The 21,320-nt window shown below is 41.0% G+C and overlaps 1 protein-coding gene across 3 annotated transcripts in view; it reads left to right on the top strand.

The window, feature by feature from the left end:
- Positions 1-21,320, top strand: part of wasf1 (WASP family member 1) — a 303,562-nt gene that overhangs the window by 239,417 nt on the left and 42,825 nt on the right. For all 3 annotated transcript variants that reach the window (XM_060914066.1, XM_060914065.1, XM_060914064.1), the window contains 2 exons: positions 5,679-5,845; positions 5,964-6,134. In XM_060914066.1, the coding sequence (XP_060770049.1) occupies positions 5,679-5,845; positions 5,964-6,134 (338 nt within the window). The remainder of the gene's footprint in view (positions 1-5,678; positions 5,846-5,963; positions 6,135-21,320) is intronic.

The following is a 21,320-nucleotide window of genomic DNA, read 5'->3' as shown; positions in this document are numbered from 1 at the left end:
GTGCGGATCACCCGTTGGTATCTCGCGCTCCAGCCATTTAAGTTCGAGGTGATCCACAGGCCGGGGGCACAGATGGTGGTGGCGGACTTCCTGTCCCATCGGGGGGGGGAGTCGGCTTCAGGCCAGACGGCTCCCCAGCCTGAGTCGGGCGGTGGGGGTTTGTGGCAGCGGGGGCGTGGCCAAGGGATGGAGTATAAAGGGAGGGGGAGAGGAGAGAAGAGTCTCGCTCCCCAACCAGATGACTGATGGGTGTGTGAGTGTCTGTGTGACTGGGAGTTTGTTAAAAAAGCTGAAAAGCTGCAAATAAAGAGTCTTGTGAAACTCAGTTCTGGCCTGCCGTACTTCTGTGCTCCACCCACCCGCTCAACATACTACAGGTACAGTATATTAGGCCATCAACATCTACAGCCCATGTATCGAATATCGAGGCCTCAGTCAGATCACTGTCAAATACCCCTATCCGTTCTATTGGTGCCTTCAGCTCTGGAACAGTTAAGAACAGCCAAGATCTTCTCCAAACTTGACCTCCGTAGCGCATATGACCTGGTCACGATTCAAGAGGGTGACAAATGGTGCGTTTAGCACCACTGCCGGTCACTTCGAATAATTGGTCATGCCTTACGGCCTTTCTTTTGTGCCAAATGTCTTCTAGTGCCTCATTAGCAATGTGCTCAGGGACATGCTGGGGAGGTTTGTAATCACTTACATCAATGACATCTTTAGCTACTCCCCAGATGAGGACACCTATCACAGACACATCAGGTCAGTGCTCTCCTGTTTGCTCAAGAATCATCTGTATGTCAAAGCCAAAAAATGTGAGTTCCACATCAACCAGATCATCTCAGAGGGTGTGAGCATGGATCAGGGCAAAGTCTTGGCGGTCATGTCATGGCCTGCGGTCATGTCATGGCCTACTCCCACATCAGTGAAGGAGCTACAATGTTTCTTGGGGTTTGCAAATTTTTATTGGCACTTCATTTGTGCGTTCAGCACGATCGCCGCTCTTCTCACGACCCTGCTGAAAAATGAACCATGCCGCCTCCAGTGGAACCCAGCAGACAAAGATGCATTCAACCAGCTCAAGTCCACCTTCACTATGGCCCATATCTTGCAACATCCAGACCCTATGAAGCCATTTGTTGTGGAGGCATGATGCCTCAGAGACTGGAGTAGGAGGGGTTCTCTCTCAGCGTCCTGGGGGGAAAAGCCCAAGCTACATCCGGTCACCTTCTACTTCAAGAAGCTCACCCCAACCGAACAAAATTATGACACTGGAAACCAAGAGCTCCTGGCCATTAAACTGGCATGAAAGGAATCAAGGCACTGGCTGGAAGGTGCTGCACAACCGTTCACCATCCTCACTGACCACAAGAGCTTGGAGTACCTAAAGAAAGCTCTGAATCCTCACCAAGCCAGATGGGCCCTATTCTTCACCCAATTCCAGTTCACAATATCCTACTGCCCTGGCTCCAAAAGAGAGCTGACACCCTCTCCAGAATCCATAACACATTGATTCACACATCCAAATCCACTCCCATTCTTCCACCAGCCTGTTTTGTACAAGCCATCACTTGGGACATCAACAAAGAAATCAGGCAATCTCAACTGGCTAGCCCACCTGAGAACTGTCCTCCCGGACTCATGCATGTGCCACCTCAGAGGCAAACTCATCACATGGGAGGATTGAGGGGATTAGGGTGGGTTGTTGGCTCTCTCTACCATCATGTGAGTCATTGAAGTCAGTTGAGTTTTGGTGTGGATGTGTATTCAGTTTTCTGGGAAGTGTGCCAAGGACTGCATTGTAGGTGGCTGATAAGTGTTGTCTCAGACCACCTCCTCTGTTCAGTGATGGTTGTTCCAGGTTGATGAAGATGGCTTTTTTACTCCTCTTTCAAACCACTGGTCTTCTCTGGCTAGAATGCGTACATTGCAGTCCTGAAATGAGTGTCCTTTGTCATTGAGATGAAGATAGACTGCAGAGTCCTGGCCTGAGGAACTGGCTCTCCTGTGCTGAGCCATGCGCCTGTGAAGCATCTGTTTTGTTTTCCCAGTGTACAGGTCCATGCATTTCTCACTGCATTGAATTGCATACACTACGTTGTCCTGTTTGTGTCTGGGTATTCTGTCCTTAGGGTGGACCAATTTCTGCCTCACAGTGTTGCTGGGTCTGAAATGTACAGGAATGTTGTGTTTGTAGAAGATCCTTCTGAGAGTCTCAGATAGTCCAGAAATGTAGGGAATTACAATGTTCTTGCATTTGTTGCTGTTTTCTTCCCTGCCCATTATGTTTCTTTTTCTGGTCTTGATGAAAGCCCAGTTGAGATGCCCGCACTTCTGAAGTGTGAAATTGAAACCTAATTTGTGTTTGTGGAAGATTCTCCCGAGTTTCTCAGATTGGCATTCCCTACATTTCTGGACTATGTTCTTGCGTTTGTTGCCATTTTCTTCCCTGTCCATTATGTTTCTTTTTCTGGTTTTTACAAAAGCCCAGTTGGGATACCCGCAGTTCTGACTTGCTTCTTTCATGTGTTTTTGCTCCTTCTCTTTTCCCTGTACCATTGTAGGAATATTCTGAGCCCTGTCATGTAAGGTCCTAATGACCCAATTTGTGTTCCAGTGGATGGTGAGACTCAAACAGTAGGTCCAGGTCTGTGTGGGGAGGTTTCTGGTAGACCTTGATGCTAAGGCTTTAGTCTTGTTTGATGTACATGCTGCAGTCCAAAAATGCTATGTTGTTTCCACTGACATCCTCCCAAGTGAACTTGATGTTGATATCCACTGCATTGATGTGCTCTGTGAAGGCTTCCACCTCATGGGTTTTGATTTTAACCCAGGTGTTATCCACATACCTGAACCAGTGGCTGGGAGCGACTCCTGAAAAAGTGGTCAAAGCTTTGTTTTCCACTTCCGATTGGCCACTATAGGGGACACCAGTGAGCCCATGGGGCATCCATGCTTCTGTCTGTAGAAACATTTGTTGAACCGGAAATAGGTGGTGGTCAGGCAGAGGTCAAGCAGGGTGCAAATGTGGTCTGTGGTGAGGTTTGTTCTGTCTGGTAAGGTGCTGTCTTGAAGTCGTTTCCTAACAGATTTGACTGATTCTGTGGTGGGAATGCAGGGAAAGCGGGTGAGCTTTGACCACTTTTTCATTAGTCATTCTCTGCCACTGGTTCAGGTATATGGATGACACTTGGGTTAACATCAAAACCCATGAGGTGGAAGCCTTCATAGCCACCATCAATGCAGTAGATATCAGCATCAAGTTAATTTGGGAGGACGTCAGTGGAAACAACCTAGCCTTTTTGGACTGCAGTGGAAGTCATACAGAATTGAAGAAGCCTTTTGGATGAGAGGTGCAACGTCTTCAAGAATTTCAAGCAAGTCCAGTTACCTTCTTTAGCACCAATGGTTTACTATGACCTGGATGACTGAGAACCTTCACAGACCTACAATCCATACAAGGTAGTGTGCAAGGTCAACGAGGTCTCCTACAAGCTCAAGCTCCCATCTCACTGTAAGATGGCTCCCATGTTCCATGTATCATGCTTACAACCTGCCATCCAAGGTCCCCTAGCCACAGATGCACCCACCCAAGGACCTCTCTCCCTAGATCTAGAAGGTGGCCCCATTTACCAAGTCAATAAGATCCTCAACTCCCGTCGCAGACAAAGACAACTGGAATACCTGATCGACTGGGAGGGGTATGGCCCAGAAGAGTGCAGCTGGGTTAACTCCAAGGACATCTTAGACCCCCTCCTCACTCAACAGTTCCACAGGGAGCACCCAGACAAACCAACACCAAGGAAGAGAGAACCCAAGAAAAGAAAAACACATCAGTGAAGCACTTCAGAAGTATATTCACAATATAAAAGTTGCGCTGAAAACCTGAGTTCAGAGCAGCCTCCAAACATGGCCGTTCCGGATTATGCTTCCCAAGTGCCACAGTGCCCCTCATCATCAGAATTCTAACCTCAACACCTGTCTCTAATTTACCAGGAATCACCTTCCCTATACAAGCTCAGCTTTCACTTTGCAAAGTATCGTTCTGCGTCCCTGTGCCTGACTTTACCGAGCCATTTGACTATCTGCCTGACTTCCCATTATTGAATTCTGTTTACGTTTATTTCTGACTTCATTCTCTTGCCTGATCTCTGATATTCTGGTCGCTGATCAACTGACCCTTGCTCTCCCCTGACTATGTCTCCAGTTTCCTGATTTGGCTTTGTTTACAGTTTGTGATGCACCCACTCTCCCCTGTGTTTGCATCCATACTGTAAGTGCCTGCACCCTGACAGATTCATGATATTTTTTATAAAATTAAATGAAGAAATTTTTATTACCAAAAAATGCAACATTTATTTTCCTATTTTTATCAACTTAAATATCTCTTTTGTTAAATTAAAAACAAAAAGAACTTTTGTTTCATTTTCTTAATAACCAATGGTTATTTATTCACAGTTGTAAAGGTGGAGTAAAATATAACACACTATTAACTGAATATTTATTAAAAATGAAAAACAATAATAAATAGGCCTTTTCTTCATAAAATTGTATGAACATTTGTACTACCTCCATTTGCTTCTCTTTTCTTTAGCTTTCGGCAGTCTGTAAAGAGAGGGATCACATTTCTTGTTAAATCTATTTGTACAGTCCATCATACAACAGTTCTTTCCCATTTTAGATCTTTTTTGTGTGTGTTTTTGCAACATTAGAGCTGCGTTACTTCCACCTACTGTGAAGTTAAATGTATTCTCGCTATAGTATATTATTGTACCCTATGCTGTCTAAACAACACAATTACAATTAGGAAAAAATAAGATATAACACAGCCTGATAATAATTGAGATTCAGTTTTTATTTCATCAATTCAAATAATTGTAAATTTGTATCATAATTGATGATCGCATCATATTTCGTTACATGCCTAGCTGCTTTGTATAAAGCATTATGTCAGGCCATAAAATCATGTCATCACTGATTTTTAATAGGTCCTTATAATGGATTATCAGTGCCAAAAACTGTGTGAATTAAGCAGTCATAAGCAGTGAAGAGAGAAAAAAAATCAAATAGTTGAGTGAGGATCACGTACTGTTTTCTTCCTGAATGTTCTAAAGAGACTCATGTAAGCCATATAGATTTATTTGTTTCCTGTGTGTTCCTCTGTGTGTCTGTATTAAGCTGTGGCATATTCTGCGGTGTACGAGTGAGTGTGTGGGTTTGTCTGCAGTGATGGCTGCACAACTGACGCTGCTTTATCTCCTAATGTATGGAGAACTTTGCATGTGTGTGTGTGTGCATCAGTCTTTTAAGATTCTGAATTTGAGCTGAGAGGACAGAGTCAGAACACAGAAATGTGTGCGTGCGTGTGTGCATGAAGTTTTTTACACAAATTGGTGTGAAAGGTCAGGAGTGTGGAAGTGTATATGTACTTCAACATTGCTCATGCAGATAAAGTGTGGATGTGGATGTCCCATTCTTTCTTCTTCTTTTAGCGAGATGCACTTATAATTAGTTCCCTCTGAATTCTCTCTTTTTTTTTTCTGTCTACAGTTAAGACTAAGACTAAAACCCTTCCCTGGCTCCTTTGCAGATCTATATGTCTGTCTAATATGTATGTCTATTACATGCATATTTATATGTGTAATAATAAAGTTAACACTCTGTGTCTCTTCACTCAGCTAAAGAACATTGACCGTCCTGCAGAACCAGAGAAGGTACCACGAGCTCCTCATGATCGCAAAAAGGAGTGGCAGAAACTGGCTTTAGGGCCAGAGCTGGCAGAAGATGACATTGAAGATAAACACAAAGACACTAGCAATGGTTTGGTTCCCTTCCATGACCCCAGGTGTGTGTGCGCATGTGTGCACATGTGTGTGAGTGAGAGAGAGAGAGAGAAAATATTTAACCATATAACTGGTATCCCTGTTTTTATGTTTGTATGTTTGTTTGTTTCACCGTTTCAGGCAAATGTACATGGATCATTTGGATGGTTCGTTCTCCCTGGCTGCTTTGCCATACTCTCAGATGAGCGAGCTGCTCAACCGCACAGGAGAGCGCATGTATGGCCGACCTCACGAGCCTCCACCACCTCCACCTTCACACCCTGCAGACATCAAGCCTGCCTCAGCCATCAGGTACTCACATACACACACACCACATAGCACAAATAAAGAAGTGTGTGTATGCGTGTGTGTGTGTGTGTGTGTGTTATAAAACTGCACTAATTGTACCTGAGACTATTTTTTAAAGCAAAGGGTCATCTGACACCAGATATTGACTTTGTTTCATTTACTATGGCTTACTGTGGTTTATAGTATTTTTTTAATGTTAGAGCATTTCATTTCATTATTTTTAAGCTATTTTTGGTCTACAGCACTTCATTACATGTGCCTAAGACTTACACACACACACACACACACACACACACACATCAGCCTAATATATATAATATGGAAACAAGTGTTTTACTGTGAAATACACCATTCGTATTTTTCATAGGACCTACATCTGGGACATATTTCTCTATATGTCACTCATGAAGAAATCGATGAATTGTTTTGATAAATTTTGGTACTTTTTCTTTGTCAATGTGTCTATATAATAAAAAGAAAATCACACGTCTTGAAGATATGAAGTTTATCTTCTCGTGTCGAAAAACTTGCATTTTTTTTATCCAAAATACATCGCGGATCTGAGTGACATATTTCCCGATATTTCACTCCGATGATGTCATTCCCAATGTTTTCCTGCTGACTAGACGCATGCTGTCAAAATGGCAAACCAGTTCAAAAATCAAATATAGCATAGTTCTGGCAGGCCACAAAGTCAAGCTCAGCCCTCAATCCCAGCTATATCAGCTGACTGCAACTGATCTCAAGCCAGCCCACATCAGCAGTCAGCTCAGCTGATCCCATTCTATGTGTTCTATTGGCATACCTCTCACAAAGCACCTTATTTAAGCTGATTTTTAACTTTTTGCTGCTTCCTCTGCAAGTCATTTTGCAAGAGAGCACCATTTCCATTCACCGGAGCTCTCGTTTGGCAAGGAGAAGTCTTCTGCCCCCAGGATTAATGAACAGCCTGCACCAGGCTCCTGGAAATCTTGTTAATAAATAGCATCGTGGTACCAGTCAGAGCTTCCTTTGAGGAGGGCGGAGGGCATTCACATCAAGCCCTCAGCTGCAGATCTTTTCTGCTCCTAGGGAAGCCACAGAAGACGAAAACACTGCCCGCACCTCCATTCAGTCCCAGCTCTGGATGCTCCGCCACCCAAGAGAGCGTGAGTCTAAGCCCAGCAGCTGCACCTGCAGACCCAAATAACTCATTGTCAGCCTTGTCCAGCATCCAGCATCACTTGCCACCATAAACTCCAGAATCCAAGCCCTGGAGTCTGGTCGGCTCCCTCTATAAGTTTGCGTTTCCTGGCAACAGCCAGTCAAGTCAAGATTATTTTTATAGTGCTTTTAACAATAGTCATTGTCGCAAAGCAGCTTTACAGAATTTTAATGACTTTAAACATTGACTAATTTTATCCCTAATCTATCCCCAATGAGCAAGCCTATGGCGACAGTGGCAAGAAAAAACTCCCCCTGACAACATGAGGCAGAAACCTCGAGAGGAACTGGACTCAAAAGGGAACCCATCCTCATTTGGGTGATAACAGACACCCAAATGAGGATGGGTTCCCAGAATCTCAGATTATAGCATTTTTAACAGTTTTAACATGAAGTCTGTTTCGTTGATGATATAAACTCTTCACTGATGGAAACTTGAGTGCAAAACTGTTCGTGACAACTGCAGTCCTAAAGTTAGCAAGTCAACTGTAGTCCTCAGCCATAAAAGCATTACTGTAAATGTCCAGAGGATCTTCCAAATGTGACTTTCAACTGTCTATATGGGGCCGTCCTCCACAGGAGCAATGTGATGAGACTCCAGCCAGATGTAGGGCATCAGGATGGATCAGGCAGGTCCGAGGAGCAGAAGAGGTCAGCATCTCGATCTCAGGATTGACATGTAGCTCAGAGGGACAGACAGAGTGGGAAGGAGGGGGGAGAGGAGAAAGAGAGAGAAAACACAGGTTGCTAGGTATGCCCAATGTCACCTGATGAGTAGGAACAGGATACATTTTGCACTGAATGCAAGCAGGGACTCCAGCAAAACTAACTATGACAGCATAACTAAAAGAGAAGAGCCAGAATACACAGGCATGAGGGCACCCCAGGAAATAAAGCAACCAGCCACTACACCGTCAACAAACTTGAATGAGCAAGTGAGGGGGGACTGACAGCATCCGTACATCCCAGTTTACAAAAGCACTCTACAGTGGTGCTTGAAAGTTTGTGAACCCTTTAGAATTTTATATATTTCTGCATAAATATGACCTAAACATCATCAGATTTTCACACAAGTCCTAAAAGTAGATAAAGATAATCCAGTTAAACAAATGAGACAAAAATATTATACTTGGTCATTTATTTATTGAGGAAAATGATCCAATATTACATATCTGTGAGTGGCAAAAGTATGTGAACCTCTAGGATTAGCAGTTAATTTGAAGGTGAAATTAGAGTCAGGGGTTTTCAATCAATGTAGACAATCAGGTACTGTATGAGTGGGTACCCTGTTTTATTTAAAGAACAGGAATCTATCAAAGTCTGATCTTCACAACACATGTTTGTGGAAGTGTATCATGGCACAAACAAAGGAGATTTCTGAGGACCTCAGAAAAAGTGTTGTTGATGCTCATCAGGCTGGAAAAGGTTATAAAATCATCTCTAAAGAGTTTGGACTCCACCAATCCACAGCCAGACAGATTGTGTACAAATGGAGGAAATTCAAGACCATTGTTACCCTCCCCAGGAGTGGTCGACCAACAAAGATCACTCCAAGAGCAAGGCGTGTAATAGTTGGCAAGGTCACAAAGGACCCCAGGGTAACTTCTAAGCAACTGAAGGCCTCTCTCACATTGGCTAATGTTAATGTTCATGAGTCCACCATCAGGAGAACACTGAACAACAATGGTGTGCATGGCAGGGTTGCAAGGAGAAAGCCACTGCTCTCCAAAAGGAACGTTGCTGCTTGTCTGCAGTTTGCTAAAGATCATGTGGACAAGCCAGAAGGCTATTGGAAAAATGTTTTGTGGATGGATGAGACCAAAACTTTTTGGTTTAAATGAGAAGTGTTATGTTTGGAGAAAGGAAAACACTGCATTCCAGCATAAGGACCTTGTCTCATCTGTGAAATATGTTGGTGGTAGTATCATGGTTTGGGCCTGTTTTGCTGCATTTGGGCCAGGATGGCTTGCCATCATTGATGGAACAATGAATTCTGAATTATACCAGCAAATTCTAAAGGAAATATCAGGACATCTGTCCATGAACTGAATCTCAAGAGAAGGTGGGTCATGAAGCAAGACAACGACCCTAAGCACACAAGTTGTTCTACTAAAGAATGGTTAAAGAAGAATAAAGTTAATGTTTTGGAATGGCCAAGTCAAAGTCCTGACCTTAATCCAATCGAAATGTTGTGGAAGGACCTGAAGTGAGCAGTTTATGTGAGGAAACCCACCAACATCCAGAGTTGAAGCTGTTCTGTACGGAGGAATGGGCTAAAATTCCTCCAAGCCAGTGTGCAGGACTGATCAACAGTTACCGGAAGAGTTTAGTTGCAGTTATTGCTGCACAAGGGGGTCACACCAGATACTGAAAGCAAAGGTTCACATTCTTTTGCCACTCACAGATATGTAATATTGGATAGTTTTCCTTAATAAATAAATGACCAAGTATAATAGTTTTGTCTCATTTGTTCAACAGGGTTCTCTTTATCTACTTTTAGGACTTGTGTGAATATCTGATGTTGTTTTAGGTCATATTTATGCAGAAATATAGAAAATTCTAAAGGGTTCACAAACTTTCAAGCACCACTGTATGTCTGAGGACCCTCCAGATCTACTCCTTTACCTCATAAACACTATTAACAAAAGCTTGACAAAACAGATATGTTTTCAGCCTAGACTTAAACACAGACTGTGTCTGATTCCCGAACACTACTTGGAAGGCTGTTCCATAACTGTGGGGCTTTATAAGAAAAGGCTCTGCCCCCTGATATAGCCTTCACTATACGAGGTACCAGCAGATAGCCTACATCTTTTGATAAAAGTAGACATGTCGGGTCATAAAGGACCAGAAGTTCGCTCAGGTACTGTGGTGCAAGACCATTCAGTGCTTTAAAGATCAATAGTAGTATTTCATAAGCAATACGAAATTTGATTGGGAGCCAATGCAGCATGGATAAGACAGGGGTGAAGTGGTCATATTTTCTAGTAAGAACCCTTGCTGCTGCATTTTGAACTAACTGGAGCTTGTTTATGCACTTATTGGAACATCCAGACAGTAAAGCATTACAATAATCCAAACTAGAGGTAACAAAAGCATGAACTAGTTTTTCTGCGTCGTGTAGTGACATTAAATTTCTTATCTTAGTAATATTTCTGAGGTGAAAGAAAGCTATCCAGGTAATGTTATCAATGTGAGTTTCAAATGAAAGACTGGGGTCAATAATCACCCCGAGGTCTTTTACTGCTGCACGTGAAGAAACAGAAAGGCAATCCAGAGTTGCTGTGTAATCAGAAAACTTACTGCATGTGGTCCTAGTACCAGTACTTCAGTCTTGTCAGAGTTAAGCAGAAGGAAGTTAATAAGCATCCAGTGTCTAATGTCCTTTACACATTCCTCAATTCTATTAAGCTGGTGTCTCTCATCTGGTTTTGCAGAAACATACAACTGTGTGTCATCAGCATAACAGTGGAAAGTAATACCATGCTTACGAATAATATCACCCAGAAGTAACATATATAAAGAAAAAAGCAGTGGGCCTAAGACAGAACCTTGTGGAACACCAAACTTTACCTCAGTATGTCTAGAAAAATCAACATTTACATCAACATACTGATAGCGATCAGTTAAATAAGACCTGAGCCAGGAGAGGGCCGTTCCCTTAACTCCCACAACATTTTCTAGACTATCCAAAAGAATGGAATGATCAGTGGTATTAAATGCTGCACTAAGGTCAAGCAGCACAAGCAGCAAGACACCCTGATCAGATGCCAACAGTAGGTCATTTCCTACTTTCACCAGTACTGTCTCTGTGCTATGATGAGGTCTAAATCCTGACTGATACATTTCATGGATGTTATTCCTATGTAAATATGAGCATAACTGCTGTGCAACAGCTTTTTCTAGGATCTTGGAGATAAAGGGGAGGTTTGATATTGGCCAATAATTGGATAGCTGACTGGGATCAAGGTCAGGTTTTTTAATCAGGGGTTTGATAACTGCTAGTTTAAAGGATTTGGATACATAGCCAATCCTAAGAGAAGAATTTATTATTTTTAGAAGTGGTTCAATTACTTCAGGTATTATCTGTTTGAATAGCCATGTAGGTAAGGGATCTAGTACACAAGTTGAGGAATTTGATGTGGAGATTAATGAAAGTGGTCTGATTTCTTTAAGGGGAGTAAAACATTCTAATTGCTGATCTGATACAGTTATATTGTTAACTACAGGGTTACTTAAATTGTCACTTAAGTTGTCTGACCTTAAATTAGTAGTTTGAATTTTTTGTCGGAATTTTGTCATTGAAAAAATTCATGAAGTCATTGCTACTACATACTGCAGGTGTGCATGTGTCTATAGTGGTCTTTTTCTTGGTTAATTTTGCTACAGTATTAAATAGCAATCTCGGATTATTTTTGTTATCTTCTATAAGGGAGGAGAGATATGTTGATCTAGCAGCACTAAGAGCTTTTCTATACTTCACGAAGCTCTCCTTCCAAGCTACTTTGAATGCTCCCAATTTTGTTTGATGCCATTTACATTCCAGTTTCTGAGTGGTCTGTTTTAAAGTGCGAGTGTCATTGTTAAGGCCTCTGCATGCTCTTGCGACAAGGCTTTCGCAGATAGCTTTTCACAGACAGTTGTAATTTATCGTTGAGCGGGGAGTAATAGGCATGCGCGATGTCATTCACCGCCACAACGCAAGGGGGCGCGAAGTCGCGAAATCGCTAGGAGTAGTTGGTGGGTGTGGTTAGTGGAGTGTTTATCCTCCGATTACTTATAATGACTAGAACTGGAGTTGTATAGATGTACGTACTTCCTCACTTCCTTGATCAACCGCTCTTCGTGCTGCTCTATCTTCGCTCGTGTTTTTAAAAATGGCGGTTGTGAAAACAAACCAAACCGGGAAAGTAGGGAAGCGGAAGTGCGTGTACAGCGGATGTAGAGTGGACCAATCAGAGCCCTCTTGTCTGCGACGCTGTCTGCAAGGCTGTCTGCGGTGGTCACAATTTTTGGGAGGTGCGCACAGAACATCTGCGAGGGGGGGGGCTTCACAGACTCCATCTGCGACGCCATCTGCGAGGACTGGGTTGTCAGCATAAATTGGCCTTTACACCAGGGTGCTAATTTTTTCTCTCTAATAATTTTACTTTTAAGTGGAGCAACATTATCTAAAGTATAGTGGAACATTGACTCTAAGCATTCAGTTGCCTGATCAAGTTCTGCGGGGGCTGACAGTGACCCAATCAAAGTTGATAACTCTGGGAGATCATTTATAAAACTCCATGCAGTCGTTAATGTGAATGTATGTTTAATACAGTAGCATGGTGAGGTGCACTCAGACATATTTTGAATGAGATGAGATCATGATCTGATATAACTTCAGACTGTGGAATTGTGACTATATTTTCTATGTTTAACCCTAATGTTAGTATTAGATCAAGAGTGTGTCCACCATTATGGGTTGTCCTATGACATTCTGATTAACCCTACTGAATCTAAAATGGACATAAACACTGTTTTCAAAGGATCTTCTGGGTTATCGAAGTGAATCTTAAAATCTCCGACAACTAAAGCTTTGTCTAAGGAACTAACCAGGTCTGAGATAAAATCTGCAAATTCAGAAAGAAACTCAGAATATGGCCCTGGGAACCTGTAAATAATAAGTAATGGAATTAACTTGTTAGACTTATTTTTCGAGGCTACATACATTATGAAAAACTTGAACTGTATTAAATTTATTACCAGGTTTTTGTGTTACACCTAGATAATCATTATAAATAACTGCGATGCCTCCTCTGCCAGTTAGACAAGCCAGGAGGATGAGCTTCATTTAATGCTATATATTCATTTGGCTTAATCCATGTTTCTGTTAAACACAGTACATTAAACTCCTGATCAGTAATAAGTTCATTAATAATTAGTGCTTTAGATGTAAGAGATCTAATATTTAATCGCCCTACCTTTAGATCAAAGGTGCTGGCAGAGGCTGTACAGTCAGTATGATCTAATTTTATATTGCTTAGGTTACTGGAACAAACTCTGAGTATTTCTACTTTTTTGTTTAGCTCGGGGAACAGACATGGTCTTGATGTAGTGGACCCTGAGTGATGACTCTGTGCAGCTAGCAGACAGTCGGTTTAGGCTGTTCATCTGTTCCCTGGCCTTGACTTTGGATTGTCAGAAGTTAACTAAACCTGTTCTGAGACTATGAGCTGTGCTGCAAGAAATGAAAGCAGCACCTTCCCGAATGGGATGGATACCGTCCCGCCCTAACAGGCCAGCAGTGCCCTCAAAATTAGTCCAATTATCTGTAAAACCCACACTGTTTTCAGAGCACCACCTTGACAACCAGCAGTTCAGCGACCATTACCTGCTGTAAACTATATCGCCACACCGCACTGGGATGGGGCCAGAGCATACTACAACATCAGACATGCATCGACGCTTATGCCGCCGAGTCGTCACCCATTCGCCCCGCTGTGAGGGCTTTAATGCCAGAGTTGGGGGATTGCTAACTCCACCTAGGGCATCCAGACTTTCCCCTGCAGAAACTACACTGTTCTCATTCTCACTAGCCCTCTCTTAAGTCTGGATATGCACCTCGAAAGCTGCAATCTTGTCCATCAGAGAGCTAACTAATCTGCACTTATCACAAATAAAACTATCACTAGCAACGGAGGAAAAATCACTAAACATCCTCCACTCAGCACACTGAACAAGCTGAAAGTGTGCCATGATGAAAGGATTCACATACCTTAATCGAGGATCTGTTGATATTAAAGCAGATCCCATGTAGATGGCCTCCACTTGTCATCTTTACTCAGGAGGAGAAAAAAAGAAAGCTTCCTGTCTTGGTGTTCTTCCGAAAAAATTTAAAATGCAGAAAAAGGAAAGCAAAAGTGAAAGTACAATAAAAATGAAAAGGATACTGGAAAATTATTTGTAGAGAAAATAAAAAAGATTAGTGATTAACGCCAACACTCGCAGAAAAAAGACTCATCGCAAACAACTCGGAAACCAGGAAGTACATCACAACCGCAGCGGGGATTGCTTACATCCTCCATGCTCCCAAATTAGCCGTAGAGCCAGCTCCCGTATTGCAGAACAATGACTTTACCACCCAACTACTCAATCTGACAACTTGCATTAACCCTATAGGTATAGCTGCCCATAAATATTTTGGGGGGAGAGAGGAAAAAAAAACACCACCCCTAATTTATCTGCTCTTCATAATGACAAAGCTCAAAGCATCAATAGTCTCATTCATGTCATGCCTTTACACCCTTCGCATTGGCATTTATTTGGCTAAATGGAGAGATTGAATGTATTTCTCAGTCAGGCTGACCGTCAGTGTTGTAGCAGCCCAAAATATTTGACACCTCCTCAGAGGCTCTTTGCTGGACCCTCCTTAACAACTGTAAACTGCTTCACCTCTGAGATTACTTTTGTTAGAGGATAACCCAATTCAAAGCCAGACCAATGTATCTCAGAGCTTAACACATATTTACATATTGGATGGGTAGCTATCTGAAAAGAAAACATCAAGTCCTCTCCAGACTACAGAATTTCTAACCTTAGGCTACGTTTACATTAGACCGTATCTGTCTCGTTTTCTTCGCGGATGCACTGTCCATTTACATTAAACCGCCTGGAAACGCCGGGAAACGGGAATCCGCCAGCGTCCACGTATTCAATCCAGATCGTGTCAGCTCCGGTGCTGTGTAAACATTCAGAATATGCGGATAAGCTGTGCTGAGCTCTAGCTGGCGTCTCATTGGACAACGTCACTGTGACATCCACCTTCCTGATTCTCTGGCGTTGGTCATGTGACGCGACTGCTGAAAAACGGCGCGGACTTCCGCCTTGTATCACCTTTCATTAAAGAGTATAAAAGTATGAAAATACTGCAAATACTGATGCAAATACTGCCCATTGTGTAGTTATGATTGTCTTTAGGCTTGCCATCCTTCCACTTGCAAGTGATAAGTGATATGCACTGGGATCACACACACAGCGGCTCAGTCCCGAATCACAGCTTGTTCACTTCACTCGCGTGCTCTGTGAGCTGCGCAAGGCCGGAGTGCGTACCCTCCAGAGGGCACTCGCTGTTCAGGGCGGAGTGATTTGGAGCGCAGGATGCCTGCGGAGCCGAGCGTATCCGTGTATTGGTATTGCTGTGTGCACGCAAATCATGTATTGGTGTTGCTGTGTGCACACTAATCGTTTTAAAAACGTTAATCTGATGATCCGCTGATACGGTCTAATGTAAACATGGGCTTAGACAGCAACTGGATGCAAGCTTCACTACCTCTTGGAACAAGTCAGATCACTTCAGAGAGGTCATGACAAGTGCAGGAGGCAATAGCATTTCAAAAAGGGATTGTTTTATGTTTGAGCATCTTAATTACGCAATGTGTGTTATTCCCCAGGGATGCTCCTTTGTATCCAGGCTCCTTGACCTCTCTAAATCTGTTAAGAACTCCATGATAGGGTGAGCTTGGATACAGGCTGCAGATTTGAATGCTGGCTCTGGTCTCCTTCATTGGGTAAATGGAATGGTATATAATAATAATTATAATAATAATGTGCAATTTCAACTATACAGTTTTCAAAAGCACCTAACAACTAATACAACTTACTACATATAACTAGTAATGTATAAAAGTAAATATACCTACATTAAAAAATGGTAGAAAAATGAGTTAATTCATCCAGGTGCCTGTTGGAAAAGGATTGTTTTTAGATTACTCTTGAATACATTAAAATCAGTCGTGCATCTGAGGTCGTGTGGGGGGATTTCCACGTATGCATGTGGAAGGGTAGAGAGGTCCCATAACAGAGCCACCTGCCAAATACAACTTGTTGCAAATATTGCAATGTAAATAAAATTCCTTGACGAAAGTGGCCGTGACAGAGTTAAAATTATTTTCATTAACTTGCGCATTTTTTGTGTGTGGATGTGTCCATATAATAAAAAGAACATTACATGGCGGCACAAAGATATCAAGTGTAGTCAAATTACTTTATTTGTATAGCACTTTTAAAAACAACAGGAGTTGACCTAAAGTGCTTTCCAGTCATTAAAATTAAAATGGGGAATACAATAATACATTTGAAGAACAAGGAAATAAATAGGTTAATAAAAAGTAAGACATTCAATACTGTCAATATATAAGTACAAGGCAAGAATAAGAAAAACACAAAAATAAAAAAATAGATAAAAGTTACATTAACAGAAGAAAAATAAAAATAAATATATAAAAGTTAAATAAGTAATATAAATTAAATATAATAAAATAAAATGTATATAAGATAGAATAAAAGTAGAAGTGTATGGGGAGTGGACTTGACAACACCATTTAAAAACCTCAGACTGAACTAAAAGCAAGAGAAAAAAGGTAGGTCTTTAAATTCGATTTAAAACTATCACTGGTGAGATAGGATCTGATGTGAAATGGGAGACTGTTCCAAAGTCTGAGGGCAGCACCAGAAAAGGCACGGTCACCTTTGAATTTGAGTCATGAATGGGGTACTGAGAGAAGTAATTGTGAGGATCATCTAAGTCATCTGGGTGCCTCCAGTATGGTGTATGATGTAAGCAAATCAGAAATGTACTGTAGAGCTAGACCATTAAGCACTTTTAAAACAAAAAGTAAGATTTTAAAATAAACTCTGTACTTCACTGGTAGCGAGTGCACCTGAGCCAGGACAGGAGTGATGTGCTGTCTTTTCTTAGTTCTGGTTAAAAGTCTAGCTGCTGCATTTTGGACCATTTTTAGTTGCAAAGGAGTTGAATGGGTCAACCCCAGATACAGAGCGTTACAGTAGTACAGCCGAGAAGTAATAAAAGCACAGATTACTGTTTCCAGGTCTTTTGTGGACAGAAGTGATTTTACTTTTGCAATATTTCTAAGATGGTAAAATATACCTTTCACAACAGTACTCACTTGTTTAATGAAATTCAACAAGCGATCCATAAAAACACCAAGATTTTTAACCTCATTATGCAAATTAGCAGACAGAGGACCAAGTCTAGAGCTGAAACTGGAGGCTGAGCTGGAAGGTCCAAAAATAATCACTTCATTTTTCTTAGCATTCAATTGAAGGAAATTCCTTGCCCTCCATCATTTCATGTCCTCCATACAGCTAAACAGGTTCGTTATTGAACATGTGCTGTCAGATGAAACTGGTAGGTAAACTGTGTGTTGTCTGCATAGCAATGATATGAGATGTTGTATTTCTCAAATTGAGCCAAGGGGAAGCATGTATAGTGAAAATAGGAGAGGTCCCAAAATGGAGCCTTGGGGGATGCAACATTTAATGGGAGGCGTTAACATTTAATTTTATAGGCGTTCATTTCCTGGCTTCTGGTGACATCTAAAGCTGATTTTTACCAGTTCATCAAAATTTGTAATTTCCTATTTTGACTGAGAAACTTCTTTCTCTTAAATAAGAATTAAACCATTTTTTCACTGGGTCCTTCAGACTGACTTCATCCTCTAGGTGTGTTATGAGGATGTCATGGTCAATTGTATCAAAAGCTGTGCTGAGATTGAGTAGGACTAAAATTACACAGGAACCAGAGTCAACATTGAGGAGGATATCATTGTGTACCCTTAGAAGAATGGGCTCTGTGCTATGCATGGCTCTAAAACCAGACTGGAACTTGTCACAAATGTTAAAGGTATTCAAATAAGATGACACTTGGATGATAACTTCAAGAATCTTTGAAAGTTTATCTTCTCGTGTTTAAAAATATTTCACTCGTTCGCTTCACTCACTTGTGCTACATACATTCACCAGTCGAAAATAAACTTCATATAATATCCTCCCTTTCTCTCTGTGTGATTTTTTATATATATATATATATACACACACACACACATCCCTTGGAAAATTTTTAAATATAGGCGTTTATTTCGTGGCTTCTGGTGACATCTAAAGCTGATTTTTACCAGTTCATCAAGTTGGGGAAAAGGGTATATTTTACTTATAATTTTACTGAATTCCACCCTAAAAACAGGGGGGAAAAAAAAGTTAGTACTCACTTGCATCTCATAAGCAGTGTACTGTTCCAAAGGAGACTGCAGTTTATTTCACATCAAGCAAAGAGAATGGTAATGCAACATGGCACGAATTGTTCAAAATACTGATCATTAAATTTTGGCAATAGTGCAGACGACTAAATACCTAATACTCAAGACTGAAGTGAACAATAAACAATGATAAAATGAAAAAAATATCAGGTGACCTGACATTTGGCAAAATTTGGTCAGCAACATGTAGCCAACTGGCCGTCACGGTCTCACAACTATGGTCTGCCACTGTTGCTGAGTTGTTTTCTGCAGTTTTCTTTCTGAAAAACTCCGTAATTAAGTTGCAGCCCGTCAGTGATTTGCTCACTCATACGTGGCTTGAAAGCTCCGGTTTGAAGGCTCCGCCATTTTTGCATAAGTTACCTATGAATGTTAATGGCACATCACTCGTCCAATCAACACGGGATACCGCACACACTTAGCCAATCAGCTCAGAATACCCTTCTCTGACATCAGCTGTGAACTTAGGTCAAGTTCAGGGCCATGGGCTTGCATGGACTGTATTGATTACCTGCTCAAAGGCTACAAAAAAGGTGCATGTGCTAAGGCTGTAAATTTAAACACACTGACACCGTTGTCAGTGTCAGCAGGACTGACACCGTTCTGCGCAAGCGCAACACAATCGCACTAGAAAGCATGTTCAAGCTGCCAGTGTAGCTGCAGTCATTTTAGTTGCGAATTACAAGTATTTTCTCGTGTTAATAATTCGCCATGTCAAAACAAGCAAAACTTTCCTCCTTCTTTCGACGTGAAGAGAGGTAAGCAATTTATTATATATGAGTGATTCCATGCTTATGGGTACTGAAATGGGGACATGAACTTATTTTTAAAAATTCACCTAAAACCATTTCTTTTTTTACCATCAGGTCACAAAACATGTAATCTATAATGAATGATATGTTAAAAGATAACTTTAATTTTCTGAGATGTAATAAAAACATATTTATATGCCAAAGTCAAGCCTATGAGTTCCAAAATGATGTCTGTTACATTACTTCTGTTACGATTGTCCATCTCGCGTCTGTTACAAATTAATTACAATCAGCTATATACCATGTTAATCTTATTGAAAGAATGTGTATGTTTATTCTACTACACATGTTTATTAATTATATTTGCTAAAACATCACCTTCCTATGTTTCAAAAAGTAATTCTACATTGTTAAAATTGAGAATATATATGTCCACAACACTTCTGTTACGTTCTGACTTTGGCATATAAATGTTTTTATTACATCTCAGAAAATTAAAGTTATCTTTTAACATATCATTCATTAAAGATTACATGTTTTGTGACCTGATGGTAAAAAAATAAATGGTTTTAGGTGAATTTTTAAAAATAAGTTCATGTCCCCATTTCAGTACCCATAAGCGTGGAATCACTCATATATATATTTCCCATCAAAGTTGCATTTTGTGGTTTTGAAGCTAAGTTTTAGTGCCGTTTCTAGAACACAACATCAAGAAACCGTGGAAGAAACAGGCTCAGTCCCGTACTCAGGCTGCCAGTGTGTCACACACACACACACACACACACACACACACACCCTACGCCCCTGATTTATATGAGAAATTTGGTATTCATTGGTGTGTTTAAATTTACAGACAATATGAACTAATGTAAACAATTGGCTCCAACTCGCATAAATATGAATTGGAAATTTTTAGTTCACTTTAGCTTATGCAAACGCACAACTCTACTAAAAGATTGATAAACGAGGCTCAATGTCCCCAACATTGAAACCTGAAAGCTTTAGAAACTCTAACAGACCTTTACTTTTTAACAGTACTGTTTTGGGATTTTGCTGAGTTTACCTTCAACTGTCTGATTTTTTTTCAAAGTAGTTAACTGTGTAGCCAGGAAAATCACCGCGTTTTCTAAATGCACTCCTGAAAATTACTCATTAACTAGGGGAATAAATTTTATATTTTTGACATGTTAATCATTAATGTACATGAAAGAAAAAGGCTTAAAAGTTATAACTTGTTTTAGTGAAAATAAGTACTAAAATGCACTACAATGCAGGGGTTTGCGTGTTATGTTATTAAAATATTTTCGGGGGACGTTGCCCGCCCCCCATATTTCAGGGTTTTTTCCTTTGCTCCACTTTCATCTCTATATTTAGGACTTCTAAATACCCCAGAGATGCTAAAGGCAGACAAAAGTAGAGATTCCTACCAATATTCCAAGGCAGATTTTGTGCCAGAATGTTATGGAAAATTCCTGATAAAGAAAAATACCTTATTATGACAAAGGTAAGCTCAAACATGGACTTTTAATAGTAATAAACAAGCCAAAGCCTTGAGCTCATATATTTTATGGTGTTTAGCTGAAGCTACATTATCAGTACATAACAAACATGCTGCTAGTTGAGCCAAGCATTAGGTCTAATAAAATATATCACATCTAAAGCCAACATCCAGATATCCACAGTTGCCATGACGTCACATAAAAGCGACCACGATGCCGTGACCTTTTCTTTCTGTTCACTTTTGCTTGCTTTGTTCAACAACATAATCTAATGGATTTGCCAAGGCACTCAGGAAAAATTCAGGCAGGAGCCCTGCGTCCTGGGACGCATTAAAATTCTGAACATGCATGTTTTGGCATTTTTGTAAGTAAAAATGCATGATTTCTGCGTTAAGGCAATTCCTAGTAGGCCTAAATTGTAAGTGTTGCGGCAGCGGTTTAATGGGTAGCGGCATGTCACTAAGCATATCAGTCAATAAATTAAATGTAGTGGGGCTGCTATGCTATGATGCTTTCAGGGAAACCCTGATATATATATATATAGTAACTAGTTCTTGATTCTAAGGCCCACTTTACACGGGGACGGTATAAAACAAAAACGCAAAAGTCCGTTTTCGTTCTCACTTTTTTCCGCGT

The sequence above is a fragment of the Neoarius graeffei genome, chromosome 2, assembly GCF_027579695.1.
Source record: "Neoarius graeffei isolate fNeoGra1 chromosome 2, fNeoGra1.pri, whole genome shotgun sequence".
NCBI lineage: Eukaryota > Metazoa > Chordata > Actinopteri > Siluriformes > Ariidae > Neoarius > Neoarius graeffei.
The sequence above is the reverse complement of the archived record's forward strand: the minus strand, read 5'-3'. Positions and strand labels throughout refer to the sequence as shown.